Genomic DNA, 18,162 nt, shown 5'->3' with positions numbered 1-18,162 from the left:
GCCATCAGGTGCTAATGATCCATTGTTAGGCTGATGGTCCTTCTTGATCATGTGATCAGCTGGTTTTGGTTGTCAGCAGCAAAACTGGTTGATCCACTCTGAGAAGGTGCTATTTAAGAGACTGAGCTGAATACAGCTCCTCAGACTGAGGAAGTCCTCAGGATGAGAGACGAAACGTTTCTACATTTTTTTGTTGTTTTGCTTTGTTTTGTTTTTTTTGAATGTCCAGAGGACCAGATTTAACTTTTTTAGAAGTACTAGTTTTGTTCCCAAGCACCTTGTAACCAGCCACTTGCCATATATCTACAAGGTATGTACCCGATAAGCAGCTGATATGTACTTTTTATGTACTGTTCCATACTAAGTATAAGGAATATATACCTGGTACATATCAGGCACGTAACTGGTCCACACATTTGTTGCAGTTTTTTAACAAAGTTGTGCACAGTGCTTCCCAATGTTTCATTCATGCATACTCAAAGGTTTCTGTTTATTTATAATTCCATACACATATAAGCATTTTGATTGGGGGGGGGGGGGGTCAGTAAAGGACACTTTGGAATGGTGCAAGGGTTGGGGATCAAACCTTGGTCCTTGTGATTGGAGAACAACCTCCCTATCTACTCCAACAAACGCTAATCATGATGACCTAAGAGTTTCATCAACATTTGTTTACTGGTTCACGGGGTATTTATCGGTCACGCTGGAAGGCCAAAAGAATAAAAAATACTGTATGTAACAGTAGTAGCACAGTGTGAGTCATGCACAGGTACTACATTCTTTATACAAAAACCCAAGCATACGTTCTTATTACCGGTAATCTAATTGGTTTTTGAAGTTTGTAATATTTGCAGTGACTGGACTTCGGCTGTTCTTCAGTTGTATGAAAGTCTGTAGAACCCACTGCTCTTCCTGTTTCATAACCCCCATGAGCTGAAAAGCCGCCCTCATGGAGTTTAATTGTGAGACATCATTTATGTCACAGAGAGCAACATAAAACTGGCATCAACAAGGCCTTAAAGTCCTAACTTTCTAGTTCCATGCAAATTTGGACCATTTGCAACAGTGGGAGATAAAATCCCCTAAGGATCCTGCAACCACACAGTCAACCTTTTTTTTCAAATTCTTCAAAAAGAAAAAAGAAAGCATAGAATGAAAAGGGTGCAGAAAGAAGAAAATTACAGGTCCTTCTCAAAAATTAGCATATTGTGATAAAGGTCATTATTTTCCATAATGTAATGATAAAAATGAAACTTTCATATATTTCAGATTCATTGCACACCAACTGAAATATTTCAGGTCTTTAATTGTTTTAATACTGATGATTATGGCATACAACTCATGAAAACCCAAAATGCCTGTCCCAAAAAATGAGCATATCATGAAAAGGTTCTCTAAACAAGCTATTAACCTAACCATCTGAATCAACGACGTAACTCTAAACACCTGCAAAAGATTCCTGAGGCTTTTAAAAACTCCCAGCCTTGTTCATTACTAAAAACCACAATCATGGGTAAGACTGCCGACCTGGCTGCTGTCCAGAAGGCCATCATTGACACCCTCAAGCAAGAGGGTAAGACACAGAAAGAAATTGCTGAACGAATAGGCTGTTCCCAGAGTGCTGTATCAAGGCACCTCAGTGGGAAGTCTGTGGGAAGGGAAAAGTGTGGCAGAAAACGCTGCACAACGAGAAGAGGTGACCGGACCCTGAGGAGGATTGTGGAGAAGGGACGATTCCAGACCTTGGGGGACCTGCGGAAGCAGTGGACTGAGTCTGGAGTAGAAACATCTAGAGCCACCGTGCACAGGCGTGTGCAGGAAATGGGCTACAGGTGCCACGTTCCCCAGGTCAAGCCACCTTTGAACCAGAAACAGCGGCAGAAGCGCCTGACCTGGGCTACAGAGAAGCAGCACTGGACTGTTGCTCAGTGGTCCAAAGTACTTTTTTTGGATGAAAGCAAATTTTGCATGTCATTCAGAAATCAAGGTGCCAGAGTCTGGAGGAAGACTGGGGAGAAGGAAATGCCAAAATGCCAGAAGTCCAGTGTGAAACACCCACAGTCAGTGATGGTCTGGGGTGCCATGTCATCTGCTGGTGTTGGTCCACTGTGTTTTATCAAGCGCAGGGTCAATGCAGCTATCAGGAGATTTTGGAGCACTTCATGCTTCCATCTGCTGAAAAGCTTTATGGAGATGAAGATTTCATTTTTCAGCACGACCTGGCACCTGCTCACAGTGCCAAAACCACTGGTAAATGGTTTACTGACCATGGTATTACTGTGCTCAATTGGCCTGCCAACTCTCCTGACCTGAACCCCATAGAGAACCTGTGGGATATTGTGAAGAGAAAGTTGAGAGACGCAAGACCCAACACTCTGGATGAGCTTAAGGCCGCTATCGAAGCATCCTGGGCCTCCATAACACCTCAGCAGTGCCACAGGCTGATTGCCTCCATGCCACGCCGCATTGAAGCAGTCACTCATGCAAAAGGATTCCTGACCAAGTATTGAGTGCATAACTGAACATGATTATTTGAAGGTTGGTGTTTTTTGTATTAAAAACACTTGTCTTTCATTGGTGGGATGAAATATGCTAATTTTTTGAGACAGGCATTTTGTGTTTTCATGAGCTGTATGCCATAATCATCAGTATTAAAACAATTAAAGACCTGAAATATTTCAGTTGGTGTGCAATGAATCTGAAATACATGAAAGTTTCATTTTTATCATTACATTATGGAAAATAATGACCTTTATCACAATATGCTCATTTTTTTGAGAAGGACCTACTTCAGTAAGACAAAACAGAAGTTTCACTTCAGGCCACCAAACTGATTTGGTTCTTGGTTTTGTTCGCAGTTCAAACAGTAAGTGTACTATGTGTCATGTTCCCATACAGTTACGACATTAGTTCTCTGCATTTAACCCATCACACGTGCGATGCACCCAGGTGGAGCAGTGGGCAGCTACGTAGGCGCTCGGGGTGCAGTTACAGATTGGGTCTTGCTCACGCACCATTACTTGTGGTGGGGAGTTGAAGCTGAGATTTTCTGGTCTCGTCGGCAGCCCTACCTGTACACCATCTCACCCCTTTACGCAGTCTAATCCATGTAGTCTACGATTTGTACCGGATGCGTAAGTTTAATGCTCTACATCTCGTTTCCTGTTGTTTTTTTGTGGCAGCGTTTCAGCACCACGTTCAGGATCATCTGAGTTACTTCAACATTTTGGATGTTTTTTTCTGTAAATTAAAACCTTTCTGGGAATGATGCCGTGTTTATGAGCATCATTCCCAGACACAACAGGTTGTTGGACATCGTCTTATAAAGCGTGCATTCCCTCGAGATGGAAATTAATTGAGATGCAGCAGAAAAATGTTGCCACCCAGACGAGGTTTTCTAAATAAATATCTTGAACCGGTTGACTTATCCAAGGTCTTCTTCAGATTGTGGGGTTGTTTTTATGGCGTCCTTGAAGTGATAAGGATGTTTAGAACCAGTCTCAACTGATTCCAAGGTCCTCCGTGGCGGCAGACGGTCAGCTGATCTGGAAGGTCAGGGTCTCTGGTCTTTTCTCCCCCTCCTCATCCCCCACGGCGTTGCTTTCCAGGCGAAACCATTTCCAAGCTGCTCTCTGCAGCTCGGCTCTTTGTGTGTTGGGGGGGAAGGGAGCTCTACCGCAGCTTCGTCACAGATCGCCTCCTCTAAAAACATCTTGAACGGTTGAGCCTCCTGCTCCGGTTCTGCACGGTTCCTCCCAGACGAGGCAATGAGCCGACAGCAGAGGGAGAAGTTCAGGAGTATTTAAAAAAAACAAGTCCTAAAGGAGTAAATATGGTGAAGGGAAGCTATTTAAGGTGAAGGTCTAGAGAGGGAGGGAGGGCTTGGTTTTTGTTAGACACAGCAAAAAAACCAAGTGTCTCCTACATGGAGATCCTCTCCAACAACATGGCTGCTCTCAGCAGAAACAAAAACACGTCAACCGTTTAAACAAAGCACTGATTATCCGTTTGGACAGACGTGCAACGGAACAGACGAGGGAAATGAAACCAATGCAAAACCAATGGGAAACCAAATCGTAAAACACACATATATATATATATCTATATATATATCTATATATATATAGATATATATATAGAAACTGACTGCTTTTTATGACTGCCATTAAAGGAGGGCGATCATGTAATGGTCTGCTTTTGAGTGCATTTAATAAAATATCAAACCACTGGACATTGTTTTCTATGAAAGTAATTATTGGATGTACATCTACTGATTAACTTGGAGTGAACCTGATTCAAGATGGCTGCCACAACTATTGAACTTTGGCAAACATGAAATAATTTAAATTCAATCAGTTTTTCATATTTAGTGTAGTAGCTGAGAGTCATGAACATAGGGCTCTCAGAGAACAAATTGATCACAAAAGCTCTTTTTTATTTAGACCTTGGCACAAAAAAGCAAATGGGTGACATGCATTCCTTAAAAAAAAGATTTTTTTTAAATTAATGTAACGTTTCAGATTAACTTGAAAAAATGGTTTGAGCAGTTTTCCTTTTAAAAAGTGTCTGGTGCCTAATCCCCTAATTTTTTTTTTTCAAATGAGCTATAACTTCCACAAGTTGTAACAAGGTGATCATGTGACCCTGAAGCTTGAGGTGTTTCAGCTTCTTCTGTTCCTGCAGGAACGATCCATTTCTCTGATCACCTGACTCTGATCACCTGACTCTGATCACCTGACTCTGATCACCTGACTCTGTTCTTGCTCCATGGACTGTGGAACTGAGAGACAGTGTGGGGGGGCTCAGCGTGAGCGGTGCCTTTAGCCTTTTAGCTACATTGCACACGGCTAGCGTAACGTTACATTAGTGTGTGGGGTGGGTTGCGCAGTTGTTCGGTGGCGCGTTTGGTTGTTAACGGGGCGGGGTGCCCCGCTTATATTAGAGTAGGGGAAACACTGACGTATTTACGTCATGAAATTAGCATATTATAATATCATTTATTTTCCCGGGCAAGATTTTTTTTTTACCGGTATCATCGTGAACGACATCCTGCACTTCACTGTTCCACCACCAGGTTTCCTCATCATCCATTCTGTCCAGATGACACACCAAGTACCTTCCTACCTGTCTCTCTAATACTGTTGCTGTAGCAGTCCAGGCATCTGGAAGCTCTTTCTTACCGTCCAGAGTCTTTAACAGCTCCTCTCTGAATTTATCACAACATTCTTCCTTCTTCATCTTCCACCATTTGGTCTTCTTCTCTGATTTGACTCTTCTTCACAACAACGGTCATTCTACACACAACATCCGATGCTGTCTGGTCACGCTCTCCCCTGCCACAACCTTACAGTCTCCAGTCTCCCTCAGGTTTCTTCTAGAGAATGTTAAGTGACAAATGTTGTCTTTGGAGCTTGTTTTCCAAATATATTGGTGTGTAACTGACAGGCATCAACTTAAAACACTTTGTAGAACGGTGCTTTGTGAAGTTCAGTCCATGTCTTTGTATTAAATGACCGGCAGTTCCGCCACATTTAAACTGGCGGACGCTCTGACGAACCGCTGCAGCAGGCCAGCCCGCTCAACGAGGCATCTAGTATAGATCTGTCAATGGTTCCACCCCCAGACAAAAGGTCACGTGCTCTCCAAACTCAAATTTGATTGGTCACACTTATCCTCAGACTTTTGAAAGGAGTTTTCGCTTGAAAAAAAATTCAGGGTATGGCGTGGGGGCCAGTGGTTTGTTGCCCGAGGGCAACACCATGCCAGAGGGTTAACCTTTTGTTGTTGTCATCTACCTGGATGATTGAGATTACCAACCTTTTTCATTCCTGCCATGCTTTCAGAGAGGAGGCCATGACCTTTGACCTGCTGTAGTCAGATAGTGCTCATTTCTCTGTGAGCTGCATGGTCTGACCTTCAGGGTGAATATGCAGGGATGTCCACTCCTTGTTGTTCATATTAAGACTCCAGAAGTGTTTGAAGTCCATTCTTTAAAAGATGAAACTCCTCTGCTGTCTGAACAGATCATGATCCGGGGGAGCCTCAAATCAGTCCCGACACCTTAAACTCCCACCAAACCTGCACAGGTGAGTTTTACTTATTACGGTATATATTTTTTTTTAGTTTAGTAACAGTAGTTGGCTCCTGGTGGTCATGAAAGACGGATTTTAGGGAAAATCTTGACCATGCAGATGTGTGTTTCTAGGTAAATGATTTAAATATCTTACCTGCTGAAGATAACTGTCTAAACGACCTCTTTGGAGATTTACGTCTGACAGCAGTGAAGACAAATGGTTAGTCTGAACACCGCTAGATCTGAGTTTATTCTGGTCTGTCTTGTCAGATTAAACTCTTCAAACTGAAGTTTAGTGAGCTACCTGCAACAGGAAAGATATTAACTGTTTATAGGTGTGATGTGCAGTGTGAGTGCTGAGGGTTGAAGAAAAACACATTTTGTTCACAAACAAACTCCATCTTTATTAATCAGGCTATGTAACAAGACCACATCAGAGAAGAGGTTCTACTGGTCCAGCTCCAGGATGTTTGGGGGTTCTTTGGGCTCTGCTTCCTGACCCCCGTCCTGTAAGAAAACAAAATCTACTGAAGGGACAGTCTGTCAAACAATCAGTACGTTATCAGCTGTGGCAGAGCACGGAGAAACAGAAAAAGGCTTCAGAAGCACAACCTTTACACTTCTGAATTGTGCCGTTTGTCCGTTTTACTTCAAATGTTTTTCTTGAACGTATCGGTTCAAACCGTTCCTCAGCTCCAGCAGACGGTGTTTTTGCAGCACCATGAGCCTAAACCATTTCAGTGACTTTGCTCAGTTCAGAAAACGGCGACACGCTAAACTTTAAAGGTTTAACATCAGCTAGCGTTCTTTCGCACGCCTGAAAATGATGAGCAGGTCCTGGTTTGGCTACTGTTGACCTTCGTGTGCGACTCACAGAACATCTCTTCAGAAATTAGACTGCTGAGCTCTGAAACGTGTTCTGTCAACATGTTACCTGTAGCAGATGGAACTAGAGCCTGACCGATGTGGACATTTTGGCTGTTGCCGATAACGATATTGAGAGGGCCCACAAATGCTGATAACCGACATAATGGCTGGAAATTTTTGCTCTTTGTCCGCCCCCAACAATGTAAGAAAACAGCGAGTGGAGCGAGGCTTGTTTATTTAGTGCAGCTGTTAGCAACCATGAAGCTAAACAAATCAGATGTACGCCATCAACTTCTCCTGACAGGAGTCAGGGTCAGGAGGACACTCTTACCTCGACGGAAACAAATTGGATTCATGAGGACAACTCGTTATTTTGCTGTTTGGCTGGTGAATTCTAGATTGTCTATAAATTTGTGTGGATGTGTCGAAGCTCGGCAGCACTCAGACTGAATTATGTGGAGCTGCGTCAGAGACGGAGCAGCTGTTATCAGGACTGTGGACTCTCTAGCAGCACACACATGAAGGTGGGAATAATCTGGAGAAGCTGTGAGCTCGAATTTAAGGAATCAATTCGGCTGTTTTGGAGTTCCATCAGAGGATATGTACCAGCGAGACTTTAGAAAAGGCAGAAACAACAATTCACGAGTTCTGCCTGCCCCGAACTGTGGCCTTGACGCTGGACTTATCTCAACTCCTCCTGGAATGTTCAGAAAATAACAAAGATGATTTGACTGTTTCCTCACCCCTCCCTTCCCCAAGGACATGTGACAGAACCTCAACTGAGCTGAAGATGAACATCACCTCTTATCTGGACAATGGCTGAGGGGGGGCTCTGGACTTTGCTACGACTTTCCCTTAAAAATTCTCTGTCTTCACCGCCTATATGTTCATGTATAACGTCTGTTTATGTTGCTTTGCTGTGGGAGGTTTGTTTGATGCCTCAAATCGTGCCCTGTCTAGGACACGGAGTGAGAGATCTTTTTTTATACCGTCTCTCCTCATGTTTTCTTTTCTTTTCTCATCTAAGAGAAATATTATTCTGAATAAGAATAAGAAGGCCGCGCTTCTTATGGCAGCAGCTTCGTGCACTCCGCCCATCTTTCAGACGACTGTACGTACATGTTCTCATTGTATCTCGGTGCAATGATAATAAAGTTTATTCTGATTCTGATTCTATACCTAAACCCACAGTAGGTTTACCAGTGGTGCACTGGTCAGAAAAACAGTCTTCTTAATGTGCATTCACATTTTCTGTCCTCCACTATTCACCATAAATTTATCAAGTGTGTTACAAAAATATTAATTAAACAAAGAAATGCTCTTCTTGTTCATCGTTTAATCCGTCACGTATGTTGAAGGTCTAATTAGTACCGACTGCAGCAGTGTTTATTTTTCTTTGTAAAGATTTCAGACAAACGATTCATTTCATTGAGGACGATAAAGATAATGTTACCAACACTGGATGTTCTAACAAACTGGAAGCTCAACCTACAGGACTGGTTCCTACAACTGACTGCGGGACTAATGTCATGAAGGTGGTGCAACTGAACACTAATGTTAGCTTCTTAACGTGAGAGGCACGTAGCTAATGACGAGTGGGTTGGAGGATTGAAGAGAATTTATTATTGCTGATTTATTTTACCGATCAGTTAAAATAAACTTACCATGCTCTGTTAAGCAAAATACTCTACACAGTATTGCTCCCTGCTTCATCTGTGATGAAAGTGAAACTTAAGTGAACGGCCATGTCTTGAAACTAGTCTTCATGCGCCCTCTGCTGGATACTTGGTGCAATTACAGCTGGTTCCAGCATTTTAGGGGTGAAAATTAAAAGTGTTTATATCGGCACATAATGGGACCAATATCACTGATACCGACAGGTACCCAAACATCTATATTGTCCTAAATTATCGGCCCTACGATATATCAGTCAGGCTTTAGATGGAACATCTTATGGAGTAGTTGGATCAACAGGAACCATTTAAAATGATTCAAAATCACCAGTTCATTCAAAAGAAACCGTCCAGAGGACCTGACTTACTTTGATGGATTTTTCTACCTGGATTAATGAGCACGAATCAGGAGATTCAAAATCACACTTTCCAAGCAGTTCAAACATTGTTATAGATGTTTTTACACTTTGTCAGCCAAACTGATACAAACATTAATGTTCTCCAGAAGTCCAGGTCAAGTTTAAAGTTTGAGTGGTTTTGGAGCAGAACTTTGTGAATGGTTCCCGTTTGCTGGACTGTGGTACAAACCTCACCAGAATCTGAGTTCACTTTGGCCTCGTCTGTGACAGCAGCATTTAGTTTCAGTGACAGCTGAAGAACATCTACTTTCTGGTTAATTTATTGATCTGGTTGAAATGCTCTGATCGGTCGACTCACCCCAAATGGCTCGGCGAAGGCTCTGGAGCCGCTGTACAGTGGGTTGGGGATGGAAACCAGTGTGGGTTTGTTGGTACCGCCCGGCGCTGCGTCTTCATCCTCGTTCTGTCACAGAGGAATAAAAAATGTTAAAGAATCAAGACAAGAACCAACAGCTGGTTCAGGATTAAAGCAGAAAAATCCCACATAGAGCAATGGTGTAGTCTCTGCGATACACGAGTAAACGGAGTACACCCACTAGAAAAGCTTAAGAATTCCAGTATACCCACTAAAGTACCCAAAGATACATGACACATCATTAGACATGTGTCATTGATGCGTTAAACGGCAGTTAAACGCTTCTGTAACAATCTGTCTGTATGCAGCGCTTGTTTATACATTCACTTATCACAAATTATTATATAATTCTGCACTTACTACAAACCGGATTCCAAAAAAGTTGGGACACTAAACAAATTGTGAATAAAAACTGAAAGCAATGATGTGGAGGTGCCAACATCTAATACTTTATTCAGAATAGAACACAAATCACAGATCAAAAGTTTGAATCTGTTGGACTCCTGGCAGGGACCAATGCAGACATGTTCCTGTTTTTAGTTTTATACATTTGTCTCGGAATCTAGCAGTTTTTTTGGTTTTGTTACCTTTTTCCTTTTAGCCATCCTATTTGTTAAAAAAAAAAAAAAAAAACTGTAGTATGAGTTTTTATAACTGCTTATTGTTGTTGCTGTTGTCCATTGTTGTCATCTTTCTTTGTTGAAATCAGGTCTCTCTTGTAAATGAGTCCTCGAGGCTCAATGGGATTTACCTGTTGAAATAAAGGTTGATTGATAAACTGAGAGAATGTATCATTTTAAGGGAAAAATCTGTTGTTTCCAAATTTCATGGCGTCAACAAATCCCAAAAAAGTTGGGACAAGTCCATTTTTACCACTGTGTGGCATCCCCCCTTCTTCTTCAAACACTCAACAGACGTCTGGGGACAAAGGAGACCAGTTTCTCCAGTTTAGAAATAGGAATGCTCTCCCATTCATGTCTAATACAGGCCTCTGACTGTTCAATCGTCTTGGGCCTTCTTTGTGGCACCTTCCTCTTTATGATGCGCCAAATGTTCTCTATAGGTGAAAGATCTGGACTGCAGGCTGGCCATTTCAGTACCCAGATCCTTCTCCTACGTAGCCATGATGTTGTGATTGCTGCAGAATGTGGTCTGGCATTATCGTGTTGAAAAATGCAGGGTCTTCCCTGAAAGAGATGACGTCTAGATGGGAGCATATGTTGTTCTAGAACCTGAACATAGTTCTCTACATTAATGGTGCCTTTCCAGACATGCAAGCTGCCCATGCCACAAGCACTCATGCAACCCCATACCATCAGTGATGCTGGCTTCTGAACGGAGCGTTGATTATAACTTGGGCTATCCTTGTCCTCGCTGGTCCGGATGACATGGCGTCCCAGTGTTCCATAAAGAACTTCAAATCGTGACTCATCTGACCACAGAACAGTCTTCCATTGTGCCACACTCCATTTTAAATGACCCCTGGCCCAGTGCAAACGTCTGAGCTTGTGGAGTTTGCTTAGAAATGGCTTCCTCTTTGCACTGTAGAGTTTCAGCTGGCAACGGCGGATGGCACGGTGGATTGTGTTCACTGACAATGCTTTCTGGAAGTATTCCTGAGCCCATTCTGTTATTTCCTTGACAGTGGCATTCCTGTTTGAGGTGCAGTGACGTTTAAGGGCCCGGAGATCACGAGCATCCAGTAGAGTTTTACGGCCTTGACCCTTACGCACAGTGATTGTTCCAGATTCTCTGAATCTTTTGATGATGTTATGCACGGTTGATGATGATAACTAAGTCTTTGCTATTTTACGCTGGGTAACACCATTCTGGTATTGCTGCACTATCTTTCTGCGCAGCAATGGTGGAATTGGTGATCCTCTTACCATCTTGGCTTCTGAGAGACACTGACACTCTGAGAAGCTCTTTTTATACCCAATCATGTTGTCAGTTGACCTAATTAGTGTTAATTGGTCTTCCAGCTGTTTGTTATATGCTCAATTTCCTTTTTCCAGCCACTTATTGCTACTTGTCCCAACTTTTTTGGGATTGGTTGACACTGTGAAATTTTGAATCAACATATATTTCCTTTAAAATGTTACATTTACTCAGATTAAACTTTTGATCTGTCATCTATGTTATATTACGAATAAAATATTGACATTTGCCATCTCCACATCATTGCATTCAGTTTTTATTAACAATTTAAGTGTCCCAACTTTTTTGGAATCCGGTTTGTACTTAATACTTGGAACATGTTTTGCTTTGATACTATTTTATAAATTCTACAACATGTTTTTAATACAAAGTCAGCTGTTGTACAAAGTTTGTTCATTTATTAAAATAAAAGCATCAGAGAAATTTGGAAATGTTTAACATACTTAAAAATCAAAATAAATTGACGATTACATTGTACTAACCAGTGTACTTTGGTTTCTAAGCACAGTATACCCACTACAAGAACGTAGACTACACCATGGACATAGAGGTATACAAGTATACTGTGTACATGACCGTAGTAAAGTACACAGTATGTTGAGGTTGTAAGAAAACTTGAACCTGCATTATTAAGACAGTTTCTGAAGGTCGTCTGTCTCAGAGTTTCTGTGATCACCTGCTGTGTATCAGACATCATGACCCGCCCTGCTCTGCTCTGATTGGCTCAAACTGCAGCTCTGGTTCTGTTTATTGGTTGAAGGCAACGTCAGTTCAATCCCTGCATCATAGCTTGGATTAAAAAATTAAAAAAGACCACAACAAACATGCCCCCCTCATTTTTACAGATTACAAAACTCCATCCTGGCCACGTTCAAAATGATGGAGAACTTTAATCCACGTGACTGAAGAAGTCCTTTGGATAAAAGACGAAACATTTCAACAAAGACGAGTCTGTCCAGAGGACCTGACTGAACCTGGTTAGATAATCCCGTGGTTTCATGTTCGCATTTACAGCCCTGCACTTAGTTAAAAGGGTGTAATTTGCTCAGATTATCATTACATGAGTGTGACAGACAGGAAACCGTCGCTTTAAAATGAAATATGGACTCTGTAACAGATGAAATCGTCAGCCATCTTTAGTGTTGACTTTGAAACATTTGTATATAAATCTAGATAAACAACTAGCCTTGTTAGCTTTTCTATGGTGTTTTCAATGTTAAGTTAGCATGTATGCTACTTGTTGTCAGCAGCCTCTAATTATTATTTTTATATTAATTGTGGACTTTAAGTAAAAAAAACAATTGTTTTGTAATTGCAGCCTTTTGAATCATGAAGGATTAATTATCTTATTTATTAACTGTATAACGCCCCACTGTTGGCCTCTAATGAAACTGAACCTGTGGTTAGCATTGAACCTAAATCTGTCGGAGCATCAGCCACAAACCTTTGGTTCATAAACAGCGTAATAAAACTCAAACCAGGTGTGTGTTTTACTTTGAAATAGTGGAAGCGGAAGGCGTCCATCTTGTGTTTGAAGAGGTAGTATCCGACTGCAGCCAACAGGCACGCCAACAGCACCACCAAAATGGCCGACACTGCACCAGTGGCGTGGGCGTGGCCTCGGCTGGCGCTGTGGTTTGCCTGGAAACAATCAGAATGCGTCACAGAGTGTATCTGATTTTCAACTTTGATGTAAAAAAATAACAACTTTAGAACATCTGAATGTTTGGTAGGAACATGTAAAACCCCTCCTCTAAAACAAACTGAATTATTTATTATAATTAGAATCTTTAATGTGTATAAAATAAACCCAACCAACAAAACATTTATTTACTTTCCACTTTTTGCAAGTCTACACGTTGAGTGTTAGAAGGTTCAGGAGGTTTTAAATGATTCTTCATCCTGCAGACGCAGCATATTTAACGTAATATCTCGGCATCTTCATAGCCCGAGTGGTGATTTTATTTCCGTGAATTAATTTTTATTAATCTTTTTCTGACTTTGGGGAGCCTTTCCTGCTTGCTCTCGACGAGGACAGGTGCTTCTCCCTCCCTCCTGCTTTGCTCTTTGTCTCTCGCTACATATCCTCCGAATAATAAATTATGGATGTGGTCAGCTGGTCTCTCAACGCAGTTGATAAAATTCTCTTGATGAGAAGACGGGGTGAAGGAGAGCCCTCTTGCCTGGACGAGACACCAACAGCTGAATACACAATGGATTCCTGGCAGTGGAAGATCGTGTGTCTGGCAGTATTCTTGATCGAGGAGGTAGAGACACAACAGGATTTATGATCAACAGGATTTCTGCTTTTTGGAGTTGGTGGTACCTGGCTTATGGACGAATGCTGAAGATGTCGGCAGCCGCTCTGCCTTGGTAAGACTGCCCATCATGAAAGGAATGCACCGAGCGGTACGTACTCAGACTCATGAGCTGAGCCGTAAGTTGCGGCTCCTGGGACTCAATGGTGGGAAGAAATCGGCCTTGGAGAAGGCTACAAGCTCGGTCCAGCGGTGTGACCACAAAATTCAGCTGTTTGGAATCACCAGTGAGACGTACCGGCAGAATTATCAAAGGCAGACACGGAAATTCAAGCAGAATCTGCCTGACCCAAAATAATTGTGTGATCTGAATTTGGCTTCCCCACTCGGCCTTGAACCGGCCAGCCGTCTCAACTTCTCCTGGTTGTTTATGTGAACGAGAAGCTCTGCCCCCCTCCCCTATTGCTCCCCTCCCGAGGACGTCTGTGGATCTGTCAGAGTTGAACCAGCTGAAAAGACACTGGCATTTCTTATCAGGACTATGGAACTCTCTGGCAGTCTCCACGATCAACTCCCTGCCCTCGTCGGCCTCCTCACGCATAAATGTATTAAATGTATTATGATGTCATCAGTGGTGGGATGTAACTAAATACAAGTACTCCGTTACTGTACTTAAGTACATTTTTCATGTATCTGTACTTTACTTAAGTTGTTAAACATGGTACTTTAGATTTTTACTCCACTACATTTTACATTAAGTATCTGTACTTTCTACCACACTACATTTCTATAATGTGTTACAAGTTACATTCATGTTGCGGTTGTTTGATTTGTTCGTTAGTTTGAAAGTAACGAGTGGTGAGAGGAGAGTTGGTCCATTGAGTCACTGCAAAGTGGGCAGGTAACGTTAGACCCACCTTCAAGAAGAGCTGGACCAATGACGCATATTCTAGTATAAACGTCATATTATAGTATAAACATCATATTCTAGTATATACAGTACGTCATATTCTAGTATATACGTCATTGAGCTGGGGGCACCCACAGCACCACTAACACACCCAAACTGGATTCCACTGTGGAGAGTCAGCCAGAAGATATGTGCCACCCATGGCCTTATTGAAAGATTATTGAAAGACTATTCGGTACAGCAGGACAGATTCTCTCTCAAAAGTTCCAGACTGGACTCAAAAAACTTTGCAAACCACCTTCTTCTGAACTTGAATAAGAAATAAGAAATTCTTGCTGCGATATTAAAATGTGTCCGTTCATGATGTTAGGAGACAAGACGTGTCTCCAAATGTCTCGACACTCAGGTCCAAGTTTTGAAAATGGAGTCAGGAAGTTAAATATCGTTCACTATTGATCCATTACAAGGTCGACTAGACGGTATTTGAACTAGTTGATGACAAACTGGAGTTGAACTGATCAGAGCCTGTTCCTTTGTCAGGTGTTCAATGCTTCTTTTTCCAGACAGACAACTTTTACTTAAATGTTTTACTGCGGTTAAAATGACACATTGATTTTACTTTGTTAAATAAAGTCTTTCAAAGGTAAAATCATTCCTTTCTTATTTTGCTTAATGACATTTAACTCTGCAGGTCATCCCTGAAATACTGACACAGAATCACAAGTCCAGCTGTGAACTGTGTCACAGAGTAAACACAATAAAAACATGTATTATCTGCAGCATCGGTCGTTAAAATGGAACGACACTATTAATGTATTACAGAAAATATACAAACGGTACACACACTTTATGATATTGTAGACCATTGCATTAGGTAATACATTCAGCAAGTACTTTTACTTTTAATACTTTAAGTATTTTTAAAAGCATGTACTTATTTTTTACTTTAGTAAAAGTAGAAGTACCACATTAACATTTTTACTGAAGTACATTTTTGTCTGCTTATTTGTACCAGTGTTTAAGTACTTTCTCCACCACTGGATGTCATCAGCATGTTACTGTTTCATGCGCTGAGGTCTTTTTTTTTTACAACTTGCACACTGTGTCCCGTAGGACACGATGCAAGATTAGATTTTTTACACGTCCCCTCCGCCTCGTGTTTCTTTGTCCTTATCTGGAAAAGAGGCTGCGCCTCCCGAGGCCGGCGGCCTCAGTCACCTCCGTCTCCCCACGTCAGTTTTTGTTTATCTTGTTTATGTTGTTCTCTTGGACGGGCTGCACTGAAAATGTAATTTTGTTGTGCAATGACAGTAAAGCTGATTGTGAAAAGAGCGGAGCGTAAACTAATGCAGGGATTTGTGTCTAATTTAAACAGTTTAAGTTTCTGTTTTCTCTGTTGCCATGGAGACTGATGCTTTAATTTCCCTCAATCATCATGCGGATTGACTCCTGGAGGTTGTGAGCAGGTTTAAAGTCCAGGTGGCATCTGAAAACAGGTCTTGGTGGGTGGGGGGTGTAAATTACGTGGATCTTACCGGCGGGGCGGGGGCCGTCAGTGGCGCCTCGATGACGTGGATGATCCCGTTGACGGCAGGGATGTCCCACTCCAGCAGCAGCCGCTGGTTCACCAGCTTACAGCTCTGCAAGGGAACGAGTCACCGCTGATTAATATGAAATTACTGAGCTGAAACTTGGTGTGGTAGTAGCTGAGAGTCGCCCTCAACTCGTGCTCCGAGCGCGACGTCTCAGAATCGGCAGGAGAGGAGAGGCAGCGGGCGATAAGCATTCCTACAAGAAATGACGTGTGTTCGCTTCAGTTGAAGCTCCTCAGTTTGATCCGTGAAACTGGAAACGAAGCGACTAAACTGGGTCATGCTTTGTTTCCTCCACGCCCCTCTGAGTTCTGCTCTCTGTGAACAATCCCTCAGATTATCCATCTCAAAGCTACAAACTAGGATGTGGATTAATGAGCAGATGGCAGGAAACACTTTGTTCGAGTTTAATAAGCAGTTTAATTAAATAATCATGAAATTCTTTAAACACTCCCATTAGAGAGGCTTTATTTGATGTAAACATCACTTTTCCTCATCAACAGTTTGAGCTCTTGTTTATTTTTAATTTTAGTCTCAGATTTGTTTAAATAATCCAGCCAGTTGTCCTGGTTTGGATTTCTAACCTTTAACCCATCTCTGGTGTTCTGCCACAGATAACGCTCCAAATCACGTTAAATTGGTAAATTTGTAAAATAATTTGAACGAGGTTCTGCGTGTTTGGTCCGAGTGTGTGCTGACCTCATTGCTGCCGTGGGTAACGGTCAGGTTGAACCCGAGCCGTGAGGCGATGACTTCCTGGTGTCTCAGGTCTTTGAACGGCCTCCGGCTGTGATTGGCTGAGATGTGATACTCCAGATCTCGTCCAGACAGAGTCTAAAGCAGAAACAGAAATCCAAAAGAAATTGGTCTGGGTCAATCAGTAATGGGACACTTAGTGGTCAACATCGTTTGTCCCCCGCCTGGACATGTCCAAACAATCCCTGACTTTAAATTTGTCTCCAAACCCGAGTTGTCCCTCTGACTGGCTCATTAGTAATCTTGTCTATTTTGGTTCCTCCTAATGAAGATCTGAACCACCTCCAGTTTGCTTCTACTTTCATTACTCTTCCTCTCCAGACTCTCTTCCACCTGCTCCCAGATCAGTGTTTTTTCCACTGAAGTGCAGCAGCTTTTGAAGGGTTAAAGCTGCACCTCACCTGGTTTTGTGGAAAGCCAGAGTTATGAGGAACAAACAGCGTGACTTCGGACTTCCTGTGGGACAAAACTTCAACGAGTCGTCTGCCCTCCGAGGACGAGCCACTGTAGTCCAACAGCAACTAAAGAGAAAAAATTTATTTGAGTAAAAAAAAAAGACGTGACAAAAAAAACGTCAAATAATTTACTGAAGAGAGTTCATTATTCTAAAGCAAACAGCTACAGTGTGTTTGAAAAAAGAGCAGGAATGTACCTGATTAAAGCCAGACATCCTCTTATTAGAGGACAGCATTGTTTATCTTTGTGTGTGTGTGTGTGTGTGGGGGGGGGGGTTTCGAGGGAAAGCAGAGACTGTATTAATTTAGATCTGACATACCCTTTGATCTCTTTAAAAAATTCAGTTTTTCTACATTGAGATGAAAATGTGATTAAAGGCAAAAACTGGTTTTATTGGACAACAAGCGGGACACGTTTGTGATGCTAAAAACTTAAAAAAATATAAATACATGAAAAACTGAACAGTCATTACAGATGATAACAGGTGAAACGGTGCACCTGATTAGTTTGGTATGTACCTCGGTGTGAAGGTCACAGTACAACAGGAAATAAAAACTTGTTTTCTCCCAACTATTAATGAACAGACAGAAACTGTCCCAGAAACAAACAAACAAACAAACAAAAACACACCATGGTGACTCACGATGTCAGCCGGTGACATTGACATGAAATAAAAACAGTTTCAAACAATTTATTTACCTTGAACAGCTGCAGCTGCTGAACTCACCTTGTAAAAGATGGAGAAGTTGCTGTTTGTTGCCAGAACATTGGTCAGGACGCCGTTACAGAAATCCCCGTTTCCAACGTAACCATCAGGACACGCACATGACACATCTGCACAAAAACACACACATGACACACCTGC

General features: G+C 42.0%; 1 protein-coding gene across 1 annotated transcript in view; it reads right to left on the bottom strand.

The window, feature by feature from the left end:
• Positions 1-6,440: 6,440 nt before the first annotated feature.
• stab1 (stabilin 1) overlaps positions 6,441-18,162 on the bottom strand; it is a 102,464-nt gene continuing 90,742 nt past the window's right edge. Inside the window, exons 64-70 of the mRNA XM_037679029.1 lie at positions 18,025-18,131; positions 17,243-17,362; positions 16,785-16,919; positions 16,029-16,133; positions 12,820-12,966; positions 9,331-9,435; positions 6,441-6,580 (exon numbers count right to left, since the gene is read on the bottom strand). Coding sequence (XP_037534957.1) covers positions 6,521-6,580; positions 9,331-9,435; positions 12,820-12,966; positions 16,029-16,133; positions 16,785-16,919; positions 17,243-17,362; positions 18,025-18,131 — 779 coding nt within the window. The 3' untranslated portion in view covers positions 6,441-6,520. The remainder of the gene's footprint in view (positions 6,581-9,330; positions 9,436-12,819; positions 12,967-16,028; positions 16,134-16,784; positions 16,920-17,242; positions 17,363-18,024; positions 18,132-18,162) is intronic.

Source organism: Nematolebias whitei, chromosome 7 (genome assembly GCF_014905685.2).
Source record: "Nematolebias whitei isolate Nwh7 chromosome 7, NemWhi1, whole genome shotgun sequence".
In the NCBI taxonomy this organism is placed as follows: Eukaryota; Metazoa; Chordata; class Actinopteri; order Cyprinodontiformes; family Rivulidae; genus Nematolebias; species Nematolebias whitei.
The sequence above is the reverse complement of the archived record's forward strand: the minus strand, read 5'-3'. Positions and strand labels throughout refer to the sequence as shown.